A 24,271-nucleotide genomic window follows, 5' to 3' on the forward strand; every position below is an offset into this window, starting at 1 on the left:
CCAAAAATCTGATATTTTGGGAAAGTAGGTATGTTGTGCAAGACTTCCTGATCTACTATCACAACCTGAATTGGGTGGTATGTGCTTGAATCCCACCCCAAAATAGCAACAGTCTGCCTCCAGGCTTCTCAACATCTTTGCTCCTCTCCATTGTACCTGTTCCAGTTGGATGGTGTTGAAAGGAAGAGTCTGCTCTCCCAAACCTTTCCCAAAAGTAATAAAAAGTCCCTCCAACCACTAGCATAAATTTGTACCTCTCCCTACCCAATCACATTGTCCTTAAAAACAACAACAACACGGAGATTCATTTTCTGCCTGAAAAAACAAGTTGCCTTTTGTTCAAAAAATTATTTCTCCTGGTGTGATTAAATTTGCTCTAAAACCATGTTGGCACACCATAGTTACACATCTGGAGAAGTGCCCATGTCTTTTGGGTTCACACCAGTAACAGCGGAGCTGTAAGAGTCGAAGGGCTGCAACTGACCCCAGCTTAAGCCTATAAGCTTTGAGATGAGGCAGAAAACAGTCTAGGGAAAGGGGTTGATGGAGCCAGTATCTGGTGAACCTAAGATGAAATGGAGAATTTATTCAAGAGCATAAAAGCACTTTGAGTGGTAAATCCCAGTGCTTTGGAGAACCAGGAGAATAGTTCTGATATTTAAACCGAATTCCTAGACTCAAGAGTTCTTAAAGAACGTAGGAAGCCATCTTATACTGAGTCAGACCATTTGGTCCACTTAGCTCAGTATTGTCTGCACCAACTGGCAGTTCTCCAGAATTACAGGTCTTATCCCTTATCTGGAGATGCTGGCAGTTGTAGCTGGGTTCTTTTGTATGAAAAGTAGATGCTTTATCAATGCGCTATGGCACTTCCCCTGTTAATTTTCAGACAACAATCCTATACACATGTACTTGGGAACAGATGTGTCCTATTGAACTCAAGAGGATTTATGACTGAGTAGGCAACGCGGGTGGCGCTGTGGTCTAAACCACAGAGCCTAGGGCTTGCCAATCAGAAGGTCGGTGGTTTTAATCCCTGTGACGGGGTGAGCTCCTGTTGCTCGGTCCCAGCTCCTGCCAACCTAGCAGTTTGAAAGCACTCCAAAAAGTGCAAGTAGATTAATAGGTACCGCTCCGGTGGGAAGGTAAATGGCATTTCCGTGCACTGCTCTGGTTTGCCAGAAGTGGCTTAGAGTGATGCTGGCCACATGACCCGGAAGCTGTATGCCGGCTCCCTTGGCCAGTAAAGCGAGATGAGCGTCGCAAACCCCAAATTATCCGTGACTGGGTTTAACAGACAGGGGTCCCTTTACCTTTACACAAGTATAGGATTACACTGTAAGTGTATGTCTTTTGCACCAGGCACCAGTTGGTAGATCTTATGGTTTTAGTTTAATAAAAAAAAAACTACACCCAGAGTAGATCCTGGAACTCTGAATTCTTCCTACCCATGTACTAGAATAATACAAGTGGCCTTAATTGACATTGGAAAGAACTGAACATTCTTACACAAAAAATACCATTGGTCATCTGTGGAGTATTTTCTCCTTTTAAAGAGTTCTGTTGATGCTCAGCACAATGCCTGTACCAACATCTTAAAGTCTTGAGTTACTTCACTTTGGGAGCAGTGGGAGATATGGTTATTATGCAAATATTCATCAATGGAGCTATTGTCTTGCCAATATTTAGGCTTTTAAAAGCATATTTCCTACAGGGTGTGTTCAGTATTAGTCTCCAGTATCAGGAGAAAACCAGTTGTGCAACACTGCCCATGTTACATGGAATAAAATTGGTTCATTTATTGCTTAGCAATGCCCAAGCAGTATTTGTGAACTGAAGAAACAGTGCCAGGGAAAGGTGATTTCTGCTCCTTAGAATCAATAATGTCAATTTCAATTCTCTTTGTTTCTCATTTTTCCAATCTTACACCCAGTTCTCCACATTTCCACAGCAATTTGCAATTTTTAAAAAATCCTCAGGAAAATTTGTCTGCATTTTAGTGTGAATTTATCCAAATAAAACATTTTAATGCCCTTTTGACTAATGCACACTTTTTTGCAGTTTCCTGACACAAGGCAATTTTGTATGTTATTTTCATAAATGTATTCATTTTTTATGCATGCTTACTGCCAATATATGCATATTTGTAAAACTTGGCTGGAAAACTGCATCGCAAAATGCATTTGTGCATTAGTTTGAGAAATGTGAATTAGTTTCACATTAAAATGCAAACAAAACCAAATTTCTTTCCCTGTTCTTTCCTACTCAGAACAAATACTTCCCTTTTGGAAAATGAGGCAGTAGAGCAGGTGAAGCAGAGACCTTCAGAATTTGGTAATGAACTGAGTTGGCAAGAGGAGGGCAAGAGCAGCAAAGAGCCGGCCAGTTATTCGATTTACGGTCAGAAGTCTTCCTTTTTGGGAGAGCTTGTGAGGCTGAGGCAGCCTACAAGGCACAAGACTGAAAACTCTTGGCAGCCAAAGAATCTTTTTTTCCTAGACTGGGTGGCCACCCCTTCCCAAGCCTTCACTCTAGCATGAAAGAACACTTTTGTATTCTTATAAGTTGGTGGGTGGAATTTGTTTTGCGGAAACCGGGCATTCTGCCAAGCTTGGATATTTCTTGCTGCCCCAAGAAAAAGAATTTGCAGCACTTCTAGCTCTCCCACCTACCTGGTATACCAGCATTTGGGCGAAGATGCACAAGTATCTTCCTTCTTTTCAGTACCACACTAGTAACTGAGTGCTATTCCAGGTTCCAGGATCAATTATCCATAATGCCTTTCAACTCCCAGCTGACATGCTTCTCGCATTGTGGGCCAATTTCAGAAGAGGCACTTCATTTTCAAATTTTAATTTTCCCTGCATGATGACATTACACTCATCTGTGCAATGAGTTTTGAGCAAAACCCAAACTTTTGCATTCTGACATCGCAGCCACCATTTCTAGTGTGTAACATGAGACCACAAGCAAGTCTCATAAACCTGTTGTGTCCATGCATTGCCCTGGCTCAAGGGATTTCTCAACATTGGATGTGCATCATGATGCAAAAGTATATGAGATGCATGCCCATGGCTTTGTCCAGAGCAGATTTGGAAGGCGGTTGAGAGCAAGGAGACTCAGGACAATTTAAAGACACCCTCTACAATTTTAGTACAGCAATGCATGATTAAGGACAGCTCCAATGCATGGGCATCCCATAGCATAGGGGTGGACAGAAAGTTGATCAGAATCTAGGGACAATCTCTGGGTGAGCTACTGCAGAGCTAAAGATTCCTGCATTGCAGGGGGTTGGATTAGATGGCCCTTGTGGTCGCTTCTAACTCTATTATTCTATGATGTGCAGCCAGGAGTGTGGAGCTCCATCCTTCGTTCTGTCCAAGCCACCTGAAGTATTTTGTTTTGTTGGATTTATGTGTAGTGTGTTAGTTGAATTTTCTCTTTTTTAAACCAAGATTCCGAAAGGCCACTTTCAGTGGACTAAATGAACTGCTAGGAGAGCAAACTTTCTAATTGCAAAGAAAATCCAGGTCAGGGAAACAATGGACTGGCCATAAGCACAAATAAAAATATACCTAATGGGAAAAGTTAGCCAGAGGTGAAAGTGGCAAAGCAACATGGTGGGTCCAGTAAGAAGGTATAATTTGAATTATTCTGTACGTCATCTTCTTTGAACCAAAAACATTTAAATAGCTGTATTCTGTGCATCTTCTAATTAAGGGAAGGTCACAATTTTCCACTCAGATATCCTGTAGGATCCATTTAGGATCCATTTACCCTTTTTAAATGCACTCCTTTTGCTGTCACACGTTTTGATCAATTTACAGTGCTTTAGCTAGAAGACATCATTAATGAATGGAACTCTTATAAAGTACGCTGAGATTTTATGAATAAGCTGCCCCAGTGTGAATGAATGACAGTCAATGCACTTAATGAGATGAGGTTGAAGTTCTGCACTACTAGTTCATTCACTGACACAGTGCCTGGGAAACAAATATTCATTTAAGATTAAAGAAACACACACGCTCAGCAGGTTCACAGCTTAATCTTATAATTGTATTTAAGTTATCTTCTGAACAGTTAAAATATTTTTTCTTAAAAAAAACCACACATTACCATGACCCTAGCTCAAGTGAACATTAGTACGTTGTTAGCTACACATCACCAGAACATAATCACAAAAATTCCAAAGCACTCATTACTTTTAGAATCTAGAGAACAAAGAGAGCAGAGTTACAAATAAAAATAAGAGATCATGTGCTTTCTTTTTAACCTTCTGTGCCCACAGTTATCTGAGCTTCCTGCAGTTGCTAAAGGCATGCACTGGTCTACTGGGTGTTTGCTTTCAAAGGAGCAGCAAGCTGTTAAGAGAATAAATTGTCGTAAGAGCCAATTCAATTTTCCCAGATTTTAAACTTGCACCCCCACACACTAACGTGCTGTACAGAAAGATATTAGAATTAGCAATTTGTATTGTGAGCAATTCCTCTTGTATGGATTAACAGCTACCTTACTTTTCCCTACTCAACCTAAATTCATAATTTGGAAGTGAATTTTTTTGACCATCTATGACCATTTTAGTCCCAGAGAGATAAGGAGAGAAAAAAGCTCTGCTTTAACCAGTAAAGGCAGCCAATAACATGGAGAATTTAGAAAATGGTCCTCTGTGCCTTTCTGCTAAAGTATGTGCTTTGGGCATCATAGATTGGGCAGCGTGCACAATAATGATTTATGCATATTGGATTCCTGAGAACCCCAGCTTCCCTTTTAAAAAAGTAAGTTTCTAGCCCTCATTATAGTGAAAATACATTTGAAATCATGCAAGAACCATTGTGAAATGCTCAGGTCAAAACCTGAAGCTTTAGTTTCTTGAAGCCTACCCTTGCAACCTTGTTTCACTCACACTCATACAGCTTTTCACAACCCTCTTGCCTGTCCAAACTTTCATTGTCCATTTGATCTTGTGCAAGTGCCTAAATGCAGAGTTCAGAAGAAAGCATGCAAATCAATACAAATTAAGTGAATTTGGGTGTGTTTTACTGATTTGCATTGAGCAGTGAATTTTAGTTTTTTAATGTACACAAGTAGACCTACAGAACAGACCACTACTTATGCTTTCTCCAGAAAAGCTGCGTAGCACTTTAGGCAAAGCATTTCTGCATCTAGAATGGTGCCTGTAGATCAGTGAATTTGCACGAGCTCTAGAGCCAGGTAATAATGGTTTCTTAATGGGACTGACCTCATAGTTATGTTCCATTGTGAAGGTTATTGTCGATTTGTCAAAGGTCTACATCCTGAGCATACCTTGCATCACTGAAAGGTCACAAATTGCAAATCTCTGTATGATTACTGCCACTTTAGAAGACCTAAATTTGTGTGCTACAGCCCAATTGCATTTTGCAGACCGAAGACATCTCTCCAATGTATAACTATGCCCATGATATAGGATGCTGCAGTCCTGAAAAGAGCTCTAATTTTAACAAGCAGATTGAGGACTTGTTATCAGAATTTTGAAGGGGAGCCTATAAATAAAGCATGGGTCGCACCCATGTTTCATTCCAGCAGCCATGTTATAAATCAGAAAGATGCAGAGGGTGACTTATAATACAGAAGTGGTGCTTCCAGTTCCCAGCATGCAGCATTTAAACCCAAGTGGAAACTGCCCGGGACATGATGGCCTAAAGTGAGAATTGTGCTTCCACAACCAGTTGGCTCACTCTCAGCTGGATATGTGAGACTAATTTCAAAAAATGAGATTTACCCAGAAGTGCAGCTTGAGGAAAAATCCAAAAGGCTTCCTTCTTCAGGGAACACCCCTCCACCCAAAAAAACTCCTATTTGACCACTTGATTAAAGGAAGAGGAATGGCCTAGGGCACAGCTCAGCATTGTTAAAATGCATCATATATGTAGGCCACTTAGGGACAATATATGTGCCTTGTGCTGCCTAGAGTTTCCCCAATTCTTTCTTCCCGAATCCAAGAGAATTTGGGAAGGCATGCAAGCTGTAAAAGCCTTTGTAACTAAAAACTACTGAATGTTCCTCCTACCCTCCTATATAGAATAGTTCATTCCTGGTATGAAGCAACAGCAGAAAACAGCACGCAAGTAGTCACTTCTTTTGATAACACTGTTAACTCCTAAACATGTCTGAGCATAGCAGGAGAGGGAAAAGACCCCCAGGACTAGAAGACCTCATTTGGAGAGGTACCAATCACATGAGTTCAAATTGGCAGATTCATATATGAAGCCAGAGAAGCGGAACACACATATGTACCACTCTCCTTTTCTTTTATGAAGTCAAAATAATTTGTTTTTTGCTGGCGGCAGCAGGGTCTCCCTCCCATCTTCTAATTTCAGAAGCAAGCGTAAAGTCTTAAAATAGTCATCAGAAGGTCCAACTTGTTCAGAAGCCTAATCAGGAATGATGAAAGTGGCTTAGCGTTGCTGCAGGGGGGTTTCTATGCTACGTATTCAGCTGGGTGCCCAGGCTGAGCTTATGTTATTTAAACTACTCAATTGCTCTAGGGTTAGAAATGCAGTTTTACAGCAAGGTTCTCTCCTGTGGCTCAGAGCCAGTTGTGCGCTGCTTTTCCTTCTGTAAATACCTGCCTGTGGAGCTCTCTGCTCCACACCAGTGAAAGGCAAGGCTATTTGTGATTAGCAATTCCAAGTTAGCATTTCATTGCAAAGAAAGATATTAGGGCTCAGCCCCTCTTCAGAAACATAATTAAAATTCCCTTTTCAGCTTTCGCATCAGATCCATTTGGAATTACCCATATCAAATTAACCCTTGAAATGTCCATGTACGGAGATGCTTTTTAGAGCCTTTCTCTTCCAGTGAAGACCAAAGCCTTCCCCAAATGGTTGGAGATGCAGTAGGCTGTAAACTTCATGCAACTTGAGTGGGGTAGAAGTTGGAGGGAGGAGATCTTGCTTTTTGCAGTGGCCTTTCTCCATGCCAAGGCATAGTGGGTCCTCATTCTCTTGGAAAAGCACCGTTTCAGCTTCTTCCCTGAAATGACTTAACATGAAAACCTCACTTCTTTTCCCTTGGTGACAGGTTTTATAAATTAGAATTAATTCTCCAGTACCATGTTTGTACTGCCCCAAAGCAGTTAGGTGTGTTTGGGAACAACAGCAGGGAAGAGAAGGGTTATGACAATAAGGAAAGGCTGCACCAGAAATGACATTGTCTCTGATCTGATCTCCAACTCCACATAACAGAAACAACCCCCCTATTTGCTTGACAGAGCCACTGCCAAAGACACTTCCCTACACACACACACACACACACACACACACACACACACACACACAGACGGGAGAAAATACTGATCTCACAGCTCTGCCAGCGAGCAAGAGAAAATAACCTGTTGATGCTCCAGCTGTAGTGGATCTACAGTCCTGTTCCACACATTGTCAATACTGTACTACAAAGTATAAATGGAATCCGAGTAATAGTGATGAAACAGGGCTGGGGTGACAGTGAACTTTCAAACATAATGAAGAACTAGTATGCGGCAATCTGCTTCTCGTTTTCCATCTTGCTTTGCAATTCAGTGTGCAAGGCAACCTTTTTCATCCTCTGAAGGATAGCACAGTTAAGGAAAGCCTTCTAGCTGCAGCTCTGACTTCCTTTGCCTTTGCTCAAAGAAACACTTAAAAAGAAAAGCAGACTAAGATCAGCATGTTTATCCCCACCCCAAGAGAACAAATACCTCTGACTATGCCTTTGGTGCTAATGCAGCCCTGGATGATACACAGGCTGAGAGTCCATGGGTAAGGAGGAACACTTGCACAAAACTATCACTTTTGAACCAGAGTAGAGAACTACAGGACAGAACCAGCTGCCCGTTTATTCTTAGTTTCCACTGACTTTCTGAGCCTGCCATGGCAAATATCAAACTTCACTGTGGGGAAATTGCTACTCCCAAGTGAATGAAGAGGAGACAGGCCACAGAGGGGACCTGCTTAGCAGCATAAAAGTGAAGCTCTTTCCCCCTAACTTCCAAATTTAAATCTTGGCCAAAGAAGTTAACCCTTCCTTGTAGGAGACAAGCATTATGCTATTCCCACACAATGATTGGGGGGTGGGGGTAATTCTAAGTGTTTCCTAAGGTGGCGTAGGAGTTATGTAGTACCATGGGACAGGTTTGCTTTTGGTCTTTTCTGCCCCTAGTTAAGACCCCTCCACTGCTCTCTCCTACTATTATCTCTTCCATCACAAAATGACCTTTCAGCTTACAGACTAAGATGTGGAGTCACCAGAATCTCCCACTCTTTCACGAGTTCCCTTCCAACAGAGTATGGCAACAAAGCACAAAATGCCAGCCAATGAATAATGACACAATCAGGTTAACAGGAAAAGTCTGAAGTCCTAGGCTTTTCACTTAATGCTGAGGGAGTAGGATGGTTGCTTCATTTGATACCATACTCTTCTTCGGGGGGGGGGGGGAGCAGAGGTGCAATACTGCACCATGTGAGGAGGGAAGGAAGAAGAACATGGAAATATATTCATATACTTTGATAGGAGAAATACTGCCCATCACCAATGATGTCACCAGTAAGTCTCACCTCTTAAGTAATATTAGACTTTGGCAGAAGAAAGCTTCACCTTTCATTTACTGGTATCCGCCGGATCAACTTTTCAGACAAGTGACTAACTGCAGAGGGCTTAGCTGAAATTATTTAGACTTCATCATTATCTCCTGACTGGTTTCTGGCCACCGGGGCCTTCATTTGGCATCAAGTTGGCCGTCCTTTAAAGTCCAAGGCCCATCTACAAAAAGTAGATGCGTCCTTATTACAAGTCCCTAAAGGTAGAGGCATCAGCCTGCTGTTCCCCACCTACCAACACATCACAAGGTGATTCTCCCATGGGAACAAATGGTGGCAAGGATTTTTCTCCTTAAGAGCGAAGCAAGAAATTCTGGCAACATGTTAAATATATTTATAGGACATCTGCACTCAGGACAAGAGAGGAAATGGGAGTGTGAAGAGGGGAGGTGTAACACATCAGTCATTCAGGAAAGATAAAAGGAATCTTCTGATATAGCAGCACTTGAGCAGTCAGCTGCGCTGAGAAGACCTTGTCTGAGATCAACCACATGCTGACTTGGTTCCAGAAGTGTGTCTGAGAGCCTCTCTCTTCAGTTATATCTGTTATGTGGATAATTCTTTTGCCCTGGCATTGGCAGGTAATTTAAATATCGCAGCTTAAATGAGTCCTAGGAAAGAAAAGACAAGAACTATTTGTCACCCACCTTTTTGCTAATGAAATTTTATAAACCATCAAAAGATGATTATAGGCAATCTAGATTTTTCAAAATGGATACATCTAGACTGGGTGTGTGTGTGTGAACCCTCAGCCTGTGAATGTGATCTGTTTCCCAAGTTATTTTTAACATTCATCTTGTAGGACAGGTGGTGGCAGCAAGGAGGGAAAACCCAAATTAAGTTGAGGAGAGACCGTGACAGCACCTCCACATTGTTTCTGTTGCAGGTGGCAGTAGTGCTGAGAAGTGGCAAGGAGCTGATTGGAGTGCCCAGGAAACTGGATGGAAAAGTCTGATGTTTCAAAAGTACTGGTGACGGCTGAGCACTTGAGGAACCTCACAAAAGATCACAACATTCCTTCCTGTTTCCTGATCACTTGTTTCTGCTCCTTGGTTGAGGTAGGAATATTGCACCTCTCAGGTAGAGTGCTAGAGTAGAGGGAAGAATTGGTTCTTCATTACAAACTTCAGTTTAGTTCTCTCCTCAACTTGTGCTCATTTACCTGCCTCCTTTAAATTCATTCTTGGTCCACTGCAGTTACACACCATTTCTTCCTAATGCTCCTACAGGCAAGGAAGTTTTGAGAAGCCAAAGGACAGAACCACCCTTGTCACCCTCCTTCCCTTTATCTGCAGTGGCTTTCAGTAATACTCTCAGTTAAGGAACCAGCAAAACCTCCATTCACAAATCATGTCTATCTACCATGCAGCCTACCTGCTGCCTTAATGTGTGTTTTTTTACCTGTGCAAGTGTGAGGTACAGTGTAGTGCTATTTATCTGGAGATGTAAGTGTATGTTCTGGAAGGGGAGCGGTTAGATTCTGCTTGGGTAGCTGGATCATTCAGGAAGTCCCAGATGAGGATGGTGTCATCATGTGAGCTGCTAACTATTTGAAATTCGTCAAACTGGAGCCGGAAAACTCTGCCGGAGTGCTCCTGGATGGGAAAAGGGAGACAAGTCTAATTCAGAAGCATTAAGGGTTGCTGTGATCTTAGCACTGTATGTTTCTGATTGCAGAAATGTGAGGTTTTAATACAGAAGTATATACCTCCTCCTAAAGAACCAACTGCACAAACAAGCAGTCCTTCCATTACCTAACAAACCATTTCTGTGAAAAAAGCAGGAAAAGGTTTGTACTCATGTTCAACCTCTAAACACCAGAGGCTGGGAATACTTGACGGACGAAGGCACTTAGAAAAGTTAATTGTTGCTTTTTTGTCCCATTTGCAGCCATTCTAGACCAATCTGGCTGGCCACTGGTAAAAACAGGGTGCTGGACTAGACAAATCCTTGTTCTGATCCAGCAGAGCATTTCTTACTCTCCCAAGTGAAATGAGTATGTATTATGTGGCCTTTCCTCTTATCATCTGGAAATTGAGGGGGGGAAACAGCACACACTATGCTGCATTCATTGCATAGACAGGTTTAATTTCAGACCCTGAGGAGATGCTGCAAAACAGCAAATGTTACATTTCCCCAGTTTGCAATCACCTAAAACTTGCACGTTTCTGCTCACCCTTTTGAAGGTAAGAGTATCGGACACAACTTTAATGAGGCAGTGAAATCTTAGGGTTTGTTTACAGTGGTGGTTTAGCCACGAGCAGCAGGATTCACAAGTCAGTCTCAGCTGAAGTGTGAACATAGTCACTCAGGGGTAATGAGCACTGACTCCCCCAGCACCTCATTAAGGCTTAATGAATTCTACACCACTTCATATATTTGGTCCTCTAGGATCAGAACAACGAAACAAGGTGGCTGCTTTTTCACTTATCCTCTGGGTCCTATGTTCTCTATAAAGCAGCACAACTGTATTTAGATATATATCAGGCAGAAGGAGTTGAGCTGGCCTATACCGCGTGAATTAGTTTGGAAAAAGCACAACTGCATTGCTACAACAATGGACACATTTGCCACAGTGCAGACAAGCTCAATGCCACCAGTAGAGTCTTTGTATTCTGCTTATTCTCCACTTTAAGGCAAGGCAAATTCAAGACAAACCTATATTAGGACTTCTTTTGCAAAGCGGCATTCTTTAATGGATTAGATTCGGTGGCATGGCTAAGGAGGAGCATATTTTAGTCTAACTCTCATTTGACAGTCCAGGTGAAGTTTTATTATGTATTAATACTGGGTAAATATATTCCCTCCCACCTGAGATCAATCAAAAGCCCTTACCACAAGAGTGCGCAGGCAGAGGGTTCCAGCAGGGGCACGAGGGTCCAGGGCAGCTACCAGATCCCACACCTTAATTTTCCTGGTGGTACGAAAAAGAAGGAAGAAGAAGGGTTTCATTAAAAAGAAAGTGCAAGCACTAAAGGTAAAGGGACCCCTGACCATTAGGTCCAGTCGTGACCGACTCTGAGGTTGCGGCGCTCATCTCGCGTTATTGGCCGAGGGAGCCGGCGTACAGCTTCCAGGTCATGTGGCCAGCATGACAGAGCCGCTTCTGGCGAACCAGAGCAGCACATGGAAACACGTTTACCTTCCCGCCAGAGTGGTACCTATTTATCTACTTGCACTTTGACGTGCTTTTAAACTGCTAGGTTGGCAGGAGTTGGGACCGAGCAACGGGAGCTCACCCCGTCGCAGGGATTCGAACCACCGACCTTCTGATCGGCAAGCCCTAGGCTCTGTGGTTTAACCCACAGCGCCACCCGCGTCCCTAGCAAGCACTACATGATATTAAAAAACTGAGTTATTAATCCATCTCAGCTGATCTACTTTATGGAGAAAAAAATAGATGTGCATCTGTTCTTGCAACTTGGCTTTGCTGTTTTCTCTTGTGGCTGGAGGTAGTATGGTTGATATAAAGATAACAGATCTTAATGGGAAGCGTACGGTTAACATAAAGATAAATTAAAACTAAAGAGGTGACATCAATTATAATGGAAGGAATGGTAAACGTTACACTGTATTGTACTGTGATATGACTTCAGTAATAGTAATAACATGTATAATTTGGTGAATCCAAGTAGTGTTTACCTCACCAAGCATGTATTTTATTTTACGTCCTGTTAATGGGACTTTTATAAGCAAATTCTACCTTCCACTTATACAAATGAGGCCAGCAAGAAAGCAAATTTGATTGCTACTATAAGTGGTTGTTTTTGCAAAACCTGCAATGTATTTTAATATCTCCTCCTTTAAATGCTACTGGTATCTGTTCTTCTTGCATTTTATATTTGTAATGCTGAATGGGGAAAATTGATTCTCTCTTTCTTCTAAAAATCCAAATTGCATACAGGTTACTTGCTCAGTGAAGCACTGGATCTGTCAGAGTAAGGCATTTCTAATTTTCTAGCCTTCAGGGTAACAGTCAGTTTGGGGTGGGTGGGAGAGAGACTCTATACATCTCTATTTCATCACTAAATTTGTAAACTGCTCTGTGATCCTTGGATGAAAGGCAGGATAGAAATTTAATTAATAAGTTAATTAATAATAAATTCTCACCCATCATAGGCTCCGCTGACTATCCTCTTGGTATCAAAACGAATACATCTCACCAGCTCTTCGTGGCCTTCCAGAACCCGCAAACATGCCCCACATTCAATGTCCCATAACCTAGAAGACAAGGCAAACAATCATTATGCAATTGCCTTAGAAAAATGTTTTGGAAATACAAATTGCAAATTGAACCTGCCTATTTATCCAGGAATGGGAGAACTCCGAAGAATCTCCCAATTTCTTCCTAAATTCACATTTTGTATCCAGAAAATTACAAATTTCAATGTGAAACTCTACTATTTTCATTTCCAATACTGTACATTTATGAGTAGTAGTGTTATCTCTGAATTACTGCCTGAATGTTGTTTGGGCTACATAAGAGACAACAAATTATAGATAGCATGGAGATAGGGGCCCGTGTTAACTTGAAGAGATAAGATTGCTTGTTGCAGAAAAAAATCAAATCCTTCCTGTGACCTGGCTTTGCTACAGAAGAAAATCAGGTTGTTACTAGAAACATATTTCCTTCACATTGCATCTGAAATGTTAGCTTCTTAGAAAAAACCTACCACTTCTCAACACATCTTGGTAACCTCTGAACACAGTTTACCAAAATGCACTAAATATGGGTATTTGTTAGGAGACTGTCATGACTGTTTAAAGTGCTATCATAGTGCCCTAAATGTATGGTATGAATGTGGCATAACTATTATACATGTGCCTCACTACTGCTGTAACATCTAGCTTAGGCATCCCCAAACTTCTGCCCTCCAGATGTTTTGGACTACAATTCCCATCTTCCCCAACCACTGGTCCTGTTAGCTAGGGATCATGGAAGTTTGTAGGCCAAAACATCTGGAGGGCTGCAGTTTGGGGATGCCTGGGCTAGCTTAACCCATAGGCAGCTGTTTCCCCCCCTGATTAAACAGGAAATGCCTCAGTCAATTAAAGCATGTTTCACATTACAGTGACAAAGTGGTTGCTAACAGAAGGTGAAAAATGTCCTTGATTTTCTGTGTGGAAAGCGCACATGATATAGGCAAATTTAAACAGTGTCACCCCCTATCACCTCCAAAAGAAAACTGCACAATAATTTGTGAAGCCATTTACATAATTTTTTGTCATGAAGGTTTTGCTGGGCCCTATGCTTGTTCACCTGAGTTACAATTAAATAGGAACAGCAATATCACAGTGGGTTTCCCACCTATTGGTTACAGTTGCTATTTGAAATGATCCTACTTCATTCCACAGTGTCGATGCTAAAACTTTTGTGATTACCCACTGACCAAATGTGAATTGCTGTACAGAACACAGAAGATAGTTTGTGTGCAGGTGGTTTACACTCTACGCTGAAAATACAAGAGAGGAGGGTGGGAGAAACAGCCACCCCAAGCCAGTTTTGAAAACTGATCTTTGGGAACTTGTGGGCCAACTGTGCACCTAACCTGCATTCTGCTGAGATATGTTGCCAACTACTGCAAAAATTCCAGCACAAGGATTTTATTCAGTGTAAGCATAAAAGTAATTGTATTCCTCTTTAAATTTATTACCATATTGACATTTATATTTGTTGGTTATTACTATGTGTAGTATTTGTGGTTGCTTTTCCAAGCTCTGCAGAGTTTAACTATTTCCTGTTTGGATTACTGTCGATGTTTGTGCTTTCCGAATTGTATGCTTTTTAGATTTGTTTTTGATGCTATTTCTTATGGAAGCAGTGGACAGTAGAGTGCTGGATCCAAGTTTAAGCTCATTTAAACTCAAAATTTTCTCAAAACACGGTTTGTCTTTTTCTTTCTCTGTCCAGGAGACGTTGACGCTGGCAAAATGGTGAACGTCCCAAAACCCGCAGGACTTACTGCAAGAAGTGTGGGAAGCACCAGCCCCACAAAGTAACCCAGTACAAGAAGGGCAAGGAATCTTTGTATGGGAAAGGGAAAGATGATCGCAAGCAGAGTGGCTATGGTGGCCAAACAAAGCCCATCTTCTGCAAAAAGACAAAGACCACAAAGAAGATCATGTTGAGACTGGAATGTGTGGAGCCCAATTGCAGGTCAAAGAGGATGCTGGCCATTAAGAGGTGCAAGCACTTCAAGTTGGGAGGAGACAAGAAGAGAAAGGGCCAGGTTATCCAGTTCTAGGCTGCTGCGGAACCCATTGTTGGTTGGTGTATGAAATGTTATAAAAGTCTTATTGGATCACAAAAACACCACCACCACCACCACGGTTTGTCTTATCTTTTGTTTAGTCATACCATGAAGGCACCCCAACCCCCGCCAAAAGTATGTGTGTCCTGGTTTTTCCCCTCAAGGAAAGCCATGGTGTTATTTGTAAATCTTTTGATCTTTACAAGGTCTTAAATAGAATGCAGCTGTTGAGTGAAGCATAGCTACCAAGTTATCCCTTTTTTTAAGGGATTTTCCCTTATGCTGAATAGGCTTCCTCGCGAGAAAAGGGAAAACTTGGCAGCTATGGAGTGAAGGTGATAATTGGCTAATGGCTTCAACTGTCCCCTTACAATTCCCCATGTCTCTCATTTAAATTGTCTGTTGCAGAAACCTGACTTGTTTGTTTTCATTACTCATGTTACTGCAATTACCTTCAGTAACTAGCTTTCTCTAAAAGCTACACTAGTCAATTACCAGCCTCTTAAGTCCCTTAATGAAAGGAATTGTTTCTTTGTTTTGTATCTTTATTTGGACACACAGTGATTCCCTACATTTGACCTTGGACCCAGAGAATTATGCACAACGGATGAGGAAAGATGATACCATTAATTTTGAGTGAGCTCTGTTGGTCTGATTAAAATGGATCCTTTACCCATTTTGTAATATCTGCACACTCACTAAACTGTATAGCTTTAGGAGTATGGCAACTTTTGTCTTGCTTGAATTGTTGCTGAGGACAATTTAAAAAGCAGGTCAATGCACTGTCCATGTGAGTCGGTGCTCAAACTGCTATGACCAAAGCTTTCGATTAAAAAAGAATGAGGATTGGGCTGACACATTATTTATTGCAGGAAAGAAGAGCACATGGATGGAAGAAACCCTTTAAGCAAGTGCACAAATATTTGCATTGAAAAGAGGATTGAACCATCACCATAGTTCATAAAAAGAACAACTTAAATGAGTAAGGATGAGGTACACGGAAGAGTATAGGAAGACAGTACTTCGTACTTGCTCAATTCTGACCAATCAATGGCTTTCAATGATATTATTATACTTTGCCCTCTAAAAACTGTCAAATTTCATCCACCGCAAAAATACAGAGTTCTTTGTATTATGGAATGGATCACTGCTTGGAACGTTTCCAACCAAGGGACAGCAAGCAGACTCCATGAGTCCAGGACACCTGTTACAAATGGTGCCTGAGGCTAAGCACCATGAGAAAAACTTGGTTGGCAAAACCCCAGCACTCTTTTGGGGTTGGATTAAAAACCCCTTGTTGCAAATCCAACTCTTCTAAGCAGAAACACAAACCATAAAGGGGAGCAGCCATGCCAGTGCTTTTACATATTACATTTTGAGAAGTTAAACAATTATTACTGTTTGCTTTTAGCTCTTACAGAATACAAAAATCTAAATAGCAGTTGTGTTAAAAAAGGAGATAAATAATTATGCAAAATAAAACTATACGTAGTACTATAAATGGATTATCTTTGCTCATTGATGATTTGGAAGCTTTAAACTCTGGAAAACTGAGGCAACGACAAAAGCTTCTCCTTCTTACAGAAGCATTTTAAAACACACATTTTACTCTGCTGTCAGGGCTGTGGCCATTTTAAGAATACATGGAATAGGGTGCACTTTTGATTTTTGAAAATTCTACAAAGCTGAGAAATTTCTGTTCCTGGTAGCTAAAGAGAAAAGAAAATGGCAGAAAATGTTGCCTCATGGTTACTTTCTCTTGAATCCAAAGCACTTCCCCCAAATGTGTGCATTAACCTCCTTTCTTGGTTCCTTATGACTGCTCTTTCTAAAATACCCTTGGCAAGACATCAAATATTTAATTCAGCTGTATTATGTGAATTATATATATATATATATATATATATATATATATATATATATATATATATATAATTCATTTTTGAACTCAGATTTTGGGCAGATCTTGACATTTCTAAGTATATGGCACCCCCTGCCTTTTTAAAACCTCATATAGTAACAATGAGGACTGGTTTACGTACACCACAGAGTAAAGTGGTATAATCCTGAAGGGCTAGTGTGAGTCACATAACTTCAAACTGCAGGTGAGGGGTAAGGGTAAAGGTAAAGGGACCCCTGACCATTAGGTCCAGTCGTGACCGACTCTGGGGTTGCAGCGCTCATCTCGCGTTATTGGCCGAGGGAGCCGGCGTACAGCTTCCAGGTCATGTGGCCAGCATGACAAAGCCACTTCTTGGCAACCAGAGCAGCACACAGAAACGCTGTTTACCTTCCCGCTGTAGCAGTACCTATTTATCTACTTGCACTTTGATGTGTTTTCGAACTGCTAGGTTGGCAGGAGGTGGGACTGAGCAATGGGAGCTCACCCCGTTGCAGGGATTCAAACCGCCAACCTTCTGATCGGCAAGTCCCCGTCTTGAATACTCCCCTACATTTAACCAAAAATAATAACGAACAATCTTCCCCCAATTTTATTTTAAAAACAGGGCAAAGGCACAGGAACAGGAACAGGCCTCTATCTGCTATACTAGTTTGTTTGTTTTTAAAAGAAAAAAAGCTTATTGTGTTTTGTATGCGGGGGAGAATTCAGAAGTGCAATCCTTCATCTGCAATCAGAAGCAGTACAACCTCAGTTTAATAAGTAGAGGGCACGTGGATGTGCTAAAAAGCCCATTACAATTGCATGCAACATTAGTCTAATACTGACTGCTTCTTTATAAATGATAAGATGCTGGAGCAGCGCCTTTGGAGTGGGAACAGACAAGAACATGTTTAAGTAGACCTTCACCACTGCTTTGTCTCAAATTGGCATTTTGTGAAAAAATGGCCATTTGAAAAGACTGCAAACATTGATGTGTAATGTATGGCTTGGCTCTGAGAGAGGCAGCATGCTGTCCAAGTAACGGTTGTGTTTCTTACCTGATTGTATTATCTGATGAACCACTCACTACTAGTCTGTCTCTGTACTGTAGACATGCAATACCGCGCTTGTGGCCGTTCAAGGTACGCACAAACTCACAGGTACTTGTGTTCCAGACCTGTAAGAGAGACACAAGTACATACAGAAGGAAATAATGGACAGGGATGCTGATGAGAAAGTAATAGATTGTTGATGGGAGACAGTGTGGTGGTCTGAGTGTTGGATTAAAGACTAGGAGGCTCTGGATCACATTCCCACTCAGGCATAAAACTAAAAGGATGGCCTTGAGCCAGTCACTCAGCCCAATCTACACTAACAGCAGGATGATGAGAATCAAAGTGTGTGTGAAGAAGGGAACCATGCCCCCCCCCAATGCAGTATAGGAAAGGTAGTATAAATGTATTGTGAAAAAGAAATAAATAAAATATACGTCCAATGTCATCATGACTTCATGGTTTGCACCTTAATAGTTCTGTCCCCCGATGCTGATACAATGTATTTGTCATCGAAGTCTACCACATTGACAGCTGCCCTGTGTCCAACCAGCACCCTCCGTAGTGTGATGTCTGTCGGGGAGGCCATGTCCCACACGGCAATGGACCGATCTTTGGAGCATGTCACCATCATGCCATTATTAAAACGTAGGTGCAGCACTGCTTCACAATGATGGATCAGGGTGTTCAGCATCTCACCCGTATTTACATCCCACACTCTGGAATTTGTGGCAGAAGAGAGAAAAGCAGGGAAGGGGAGGAAAGAGATGTTTTAGGATTTTCCAATATTAAGCAGAAGGGGGAAATGTGATTCCATCGGTATAAAAACTGCCAAACATTCCTGTAAAAGATGTGCTAAATAACTAACTCTGTCCGCCTAATTTGGTAAATTCAAATTGTATTTCAATAAGAATCTAACTCTTCCTCCCAGCAACTTTGTGTGATAGGACATTATTATATCCATTTTACAGATGGGGAACTGAAAATGAGAAAACGTGTAATTTGCTCAGTGTCACACTGTGAATCTTGGGCTTGGCTGCAATTTGAAGCAAACTGTCCTCCTTTGGGTTTAGTCAACAGCACAGCTACGGAGTCCAACAAACAAAAGTTAACACTGTAATGTCCAAACAGAGTAAGAAAAAGCAAGAACCTCAAAACAAAAGGATTTAACAGGAAAGAAGATCTGAGGACTGAAATCTTCTGCTGCATGTGTTGAGTTTCTGTGCTTGTGGGTGTAAGGCAACATCTAAACTAGTATAGAATTGAGTTTTAAAAATCATGTCTAAAAAGAGCAAGGGCAAAATTTATCAAAAGGCAGGGGCTTCTATGTTCCCTCCATACTCCCTAACCCAGGTCCTTCCTCAGCACATTTCACTCTTCTTAGCTTTCAAATAATCCATATTAACATATGTGTGTGTTGATATGTGTGTGTGTCGATAACCCTGGAATCAAGGGTTTAAATTGCTGACTCTGAAGGCTATTTTTACAAAAACTTATAGAAACAGCCTTCCATTCCTTGTGCATGCCTTCCACCGTCTCTGTTTTGAGGGCAAAATTTGAATAGGGCTTGCGGAGCAAATCCATCCTTCTTGCTTGCAACCTATTCTTGACCATAGGTAGCCAAGACACTCAGCATATAATCCCCCAATCTCAACATAATTTATTCCAAACTATGGTTTAACACTGCATGCAAACTGTTAACTTTTAGGCTTAATTTTCGAAAGCTATTAGAGGTATCTGATTGGTTAACTGCTTTCTGTTTATTTTATTTTATTTTTGCTTATTGACTGTTGGCTCTATTCTCTGGCTTTTATATATTTTTTCACTAAAATGGATTGTTTTAATTATGAGATAAACTGCCTTGGAGGCCTGTATTTGTTAGAAAGGCAGGAAATAAACATTCTCAATAAATAAATAGCTACCTGACAGTGGAATCCGATGATCCAGTGATGATCACCCGCTCATCGTACTGGAGGCAAAGGACTGACCCCGTGTGTCCAGTCAGAACCCTCTTGCATTCTAGCGTATTCTTGTCCCAAATCTAGGATGGCAAAAAGGGCACACATTTGGGATTTCACCACAAGGTAAACAAGATTGTATTGCTAGACTGGCTCTTTTGTTTTTCTGTAACACAGCATTTTATTTACTAAGGCGAGCAGAACTTCTTCTAAGTGGCACACAATGCACTTTGTATTCCACAGGCACTTTGGAGCAATATAAACTATCCTTAATATCTCTGTTTTTAATATGAACATAGTCTTTACCCTTCTCATTAGGGAACAGGAAGACTTTAATTACTGAAGGACCAATAATGTGGCTAGCACTGAACAGAATGCAAGAAAATGAAACAGATAATATAGATTTATCCTCCTTGTTTGGAAGAAAGGGAGGAAAACCAATGCAATTCATAGTCAGACTTGATGGGGGGCACGAGGGGAGGGAAAGAAAGACAAGGATTAACCTCATCCTTCTCAGTTTCTCTCTTGCAATAGTCCTCCTAAATGAAGTTACACCTGCATTCTTCTGGGGAATGGATTTTGTGTTCAATCATTGCCCACTGGGGAGCTCTCACCTTGATGGTATTGTCTCGGAGGCCACTTACTATCTTCTGATCATCATATTGTAAACAATAAACCCCTTTGCTTGTTTCACTTCGGCAGTGGATTCGCTGTAAGCTGTGCCTTCCACACCGCCAGTTTGATTCTATTGTCTGGGGGAGAGAGAAACAATTATAAAGTGTGGAACAAACACCATGGAAATTTGCACCAATAAAGCCTGCTAGACTCCTGGGACAACAGAAGCAGCTCTTATGCTGAAATTATTTATCATTAGATAGTCCCAGAGCAAGTAGAAGGAAAAGGGACAAGCCCTTCTCCCTGCCACCTTCCCTAGCTTCTATAAAGTTTCAAATCCCTCCAAGATGATTCTAGTTATTACAAAGAAAGCAAATGCACATTGGATACAACCCGGTATGTTATTTCCCCTTGTGTTGACTGTCCATTAGGTAGGTTTCCCCCTTCCCCCACACTGTTGGCTCCACAGGTATCTCTCCCTTCAGTGATCTTCAAGAATGCTGAACTGCCTGCAATTCACTTCTCCAGAATTAAGGTCAACAGTGGGTACTGTAAAAAATGCAGGTGGCCTTGATTTGGTCTCAGTGACACTTGGAGAAGCTCAAACAGTTGTTTGAGTTGGGAAGACTTACAGTAGTGAACTATGCACCCCTCTTGATCACAAATGTGACACTGTGAGATGCTGTTTCAACTGAAAGGTTGACAGATTTAATTCAGTGTAATCATGGAAGTTGAACTGAAATGGAATAATACACTGGGATTTAATTGTGGCAAGATGGACAGACAGCAGAGTCCGTATCAGTCACTATAATCAAAGTGCCTGAACATTTAACTCCCTTCAAAGAAGGGGAGACTAAATATCAATGGATCTGGTACATATGACCCCTAAGTGTCTTTAAGACAGGCTACTAAATTGTTTTTTTTTTATAACAGGACTCAGAGGGAAAATGTGTACAAATATGTACACACTATCACATTCAACTTTTCTTTCATTCTACTGTAGATGCAGTAGGAAGCTATAACTGGCTGGCACCTGTGCAGGAAATTTGAATTGTTTCACACACAACAAAGGAGCTCAGATGAGGGTTTTACATACAATTGCATAGCGTTTTTTTCTGGCTTCTTACCTCTATATCCTGTATAATTTTGGGATAAAGTGCTCTGTAGAAGGAGTTGGGAGGGGCTATCCCATCGGGCAGCTTGTTCTTAAAAAGATACTGTCCCCTAAAAGAAAGAAAGAAAGAAAGAAAGAAAGAAAAGCAGCATTGCTCATTTACCCATGGCTATTTCATTCAAAGATGTGCAAGAGAGACTTATAGAGCTCTTATGTTTGGTAGATGAAAATGGATGACTAGACGAGATTTAAAAGGGATGCTGTAGATTCCGCATCAAAATACTATTGCCTTTAGACATGTGGCAATTCATAAAATAGTAGGCATCTAAATAAATATATGGCCCTTTTGCAAGCAAAGGTGGGTAGATAAAAGGGTCCTTTAAAGGAGAGTGACAATAGGAGAGGACCTCAGCATGTTCCCCACGTTCTAATTGCTCCAAAACAAAAAGAAATCAAGCAATTCAAAGTATCAGCAATAGCATTTTACTGCTCCTCTAATCTTCTGAGTAAAATGCATTGGCTTCTTCCTCAACTTAGCCTGGTCATGGAATGCACATTTTTGCCAGAGAAAGGGAGGGAAACCCAGTGAACGGCAATCACTTCATGCTGTGTAAAAATTTTAAAATTCCTCATCCTAAAGTTAAGGAGCCACCTAACACTGTGCGGAAGCTAGTAAACCCCACCATGGGCGTACTAACAACTCTTCTGCCTGGCAACATTCCTTATGAAGCAGAAATGGGCACAAATCCTCCGAGTATAATCCTGGCATGTGAGGCATGGCATTTAGCCTAGGCCAGCTCTCTGCTCCCCCTTTCACTGTTGCATTACTTCCAACAGGTTTTTTTTCTATGCATTCCTTCCTTGCCACAAATCTGAAAATATACGCTGAGAAGTTTCCTTTTGCGTGAGGTGCCCTGGGCACGTGCAAGGTAAACCTTGCTTCGGAAGAGTGATTTGAATCAACAAAATGACTTATAAAAATATAGAGCAGTGTGATACAAGGGGGAAATATAGATACGATTTCAAACAAACATTTCTGGGAAAACTAAGCTCTAACAAATCTCCCACGTTTTAAAATATGGCAAGTATAATGCTTGGCCTACAAGAATGTCAAGCTTTGCAAACCTTCCCTAATTGTGTGTGTAGCTCAGCAACACCTTATAAGTAAGCAGTGGTACCCTCTGCAAACTAGCAGATTTTATGTCCCTAATGAGAAAAAGAACCCCAATGCTGAACTGTTAGCCAAGAAGGTATCAGAATACTCACTCCCCACTTTCTATCTTATGAGTAGGCATCATTTATCTCCCTGGAAGAGAACTCTATGCAGGCATCTTGAAGATGTTGGAAGCAGCACATTTGCATTACTGCCTACTGTAGACATTTTGTCAGTGTGGTGTTTGACATGTTAGCTATGACCCACCAAGATATCCGGTCAGAAGTCAGTTTTGCTCACTACAGATTCTGAAGCGGAAAAAGTAATGCCTGTGCCTTGCTTCTGCCATTGGAAAGTAATCTGGGTACCTCTAGAAATCAATACTAAATACAGAACTGTATTTTAGGTATTTTTTGAAGCGCTGAAAGCATTACACAAACATTTTTCCTGCCCTCATAATCTATTAAACTGTAACATATTTCTAGTGCCAAAGCCCTTAATAGAATTTGCACTTGGCAAGTTTCTGGCCTTATTTTTAATTTTTGTTTTAATAGCAGCTAAAATGCCTTAGCTGTCACCTTTGTCTTGTTTATGAAATATTCATACCCATTTCCTCACAGACAACATACGAGGGAGGCTCCTTGGATAGAAAATTATGTATTAAGGGGATTACCCAAGAGAGCGAAGCATCTAATGAAATGTTAACAGAGCAGCTCTAGACTTGGGGAAAGTCTTGCATAATAGAAAAAACTATTCCGTCTGATTAACTAATCTATCTGAATTTCTGCATGCTTGCCCTCAGTGGTTTGTACTCTTGGCTTTATGGCTAAAGATAAAACAGGTCTCTAATTGTGAAAATCTGCTGAGGAAAACAAAAGTGACCTAACACATTCATAACATGTAAAATGCACCTACTTTAGTTGTACAGCGAGTACGTAAACTTCTGAAAGTCTAATGAATTAATATATCAAAGACTGCTCTAAGTAATGGGAGGGAAGGATACTGTATCGTTACACAGACTTATGTTGCTTGTTCACCCACCCAAAAGAAGGGCCATCACTAGGTGGAGGGTTGAGGTGAAACAGAGGGACCACCCCGGACTCTGGACTTGGGCGATGGTCCACATCTGGCACTGGCAGCTACAACTGGCAGCCCTGCTACCTCCCACCCAGCAAGGCTTTGCAACTTTTCCCTTCATACAGCAAGGCAGGGAGAGAGGAAATGGGGTTGGAGGGCCTTTCCAGCACATCTGCTAAACCAGCAGCAAAAGAAAAAAAATGTAAGCCTCTCTCTCTCTCTTGTGTGTGTGTGTGTGTGTGTGTGTGTGTGTGTGTGTGTGTGTGTAGAGAGAGAGACTAAAGTCGCTGCAAATCACCTGACAGCAAAGAAAAAAGATTGACTTCTATTATCAGATGGCTCTGCCGTTTGTTTCAACTTTACATTTCAACCACTGATTGATATAACATTGATAAATGCTGAAAGGCATTGGGTTTATTGACTGATTGAGTGATTATATTTATATCCCATCTTTTCCTCCAAGGAGCTAAAGGTGGCATACATAGTTCTGCTACTGCTCACTTAATCCCCACAACAACCTTATAAAATAGGTTAAGGTTAGAGGCAGTGAC

General features: G+C 41.3%; 2 protein-coding genes across 16 annotated transcripts in view; one reads left to right on the plus strand and one right to left on the minus strand.

The window, feature by feature from the left end:
* Window positions 1–4,034: 4,034 nt before the first annotated feature.
* Window positions 4,035–24,271, minus strand: part of BTRC (beta-transducin repeat containing E3 ubiquitin protein ligase) — a 130,366-nt gene continuing 110,129 nt past the window's right edge. For all 15 annotated transcript variants that reach the window (XM_035133689.2, XM_035133684.2, XM_060274691.1 and 12 more), the window contains 9 exons: window positions 21,504–21,600; window positions 20,376–20,513; window positions 19,726–19,844; window positions 18,273–18,522; window positions 17,810–17,928; window positions 12,729–12,839; window positions 11,454–11,532; window positions 10,020–10,213; window positions 4,035–9,229 (listed from right to left, as the gene is read on the minus strand). In XM_035133689.2, the coding sequence (XP_034989580.1) occupies window positions 10,052–10,213; window positions 11,454–11,532; window positions 12,729–12,839; window positions 17,810–17,928; window positions 18,273–18,522; window positions 19,726–19,844; window positions 20,376–20,513; window positions 21,504–21,600 (1,075 nt within the window). In that variant the 3' untranslated portion in view covers window positions 4,035–9,229; window positions 10,020–10,051. The remainder of the gene's footprint in view (window positions 9,230–10,019; window positions 10,214–11,453; window positions 11,533–12,728; window positions 12,840–17,809; window positions 17,929–18,272; window positions 18,523–19,725; window positions 19,845–20,375; window positions 20,514–21,503; window positions 21,601–24,271) is intronic.
* Window positions 14,540–14,918, plus strand: LOC118078140 (large ribosomal subunit protein eL42-like; the record flags this gene model as incomplete). Its single annotated transcript, XM_035101858.2, has 1 exon — window positions 14,540–14,918. A coding segment is annotated over one exon (324 nt), but the record flags the coding sequence as incomplete, so codon positions are not given.

The sequence above is a fragment of the Zootoca vivipara genome, chromosome 5 (assembly GCF_963506605.1).
Source record: "Zootoca vivipara chromosome 5, rZooViv1.1, whole genome shotgun sequence".
Classification (NCBI taxonomy): Eukaryota; Metazoa; Chordata; class Lepidosauria; order Squamata; family Lacertidae; genus Zootoca; species Zootoca vivipara.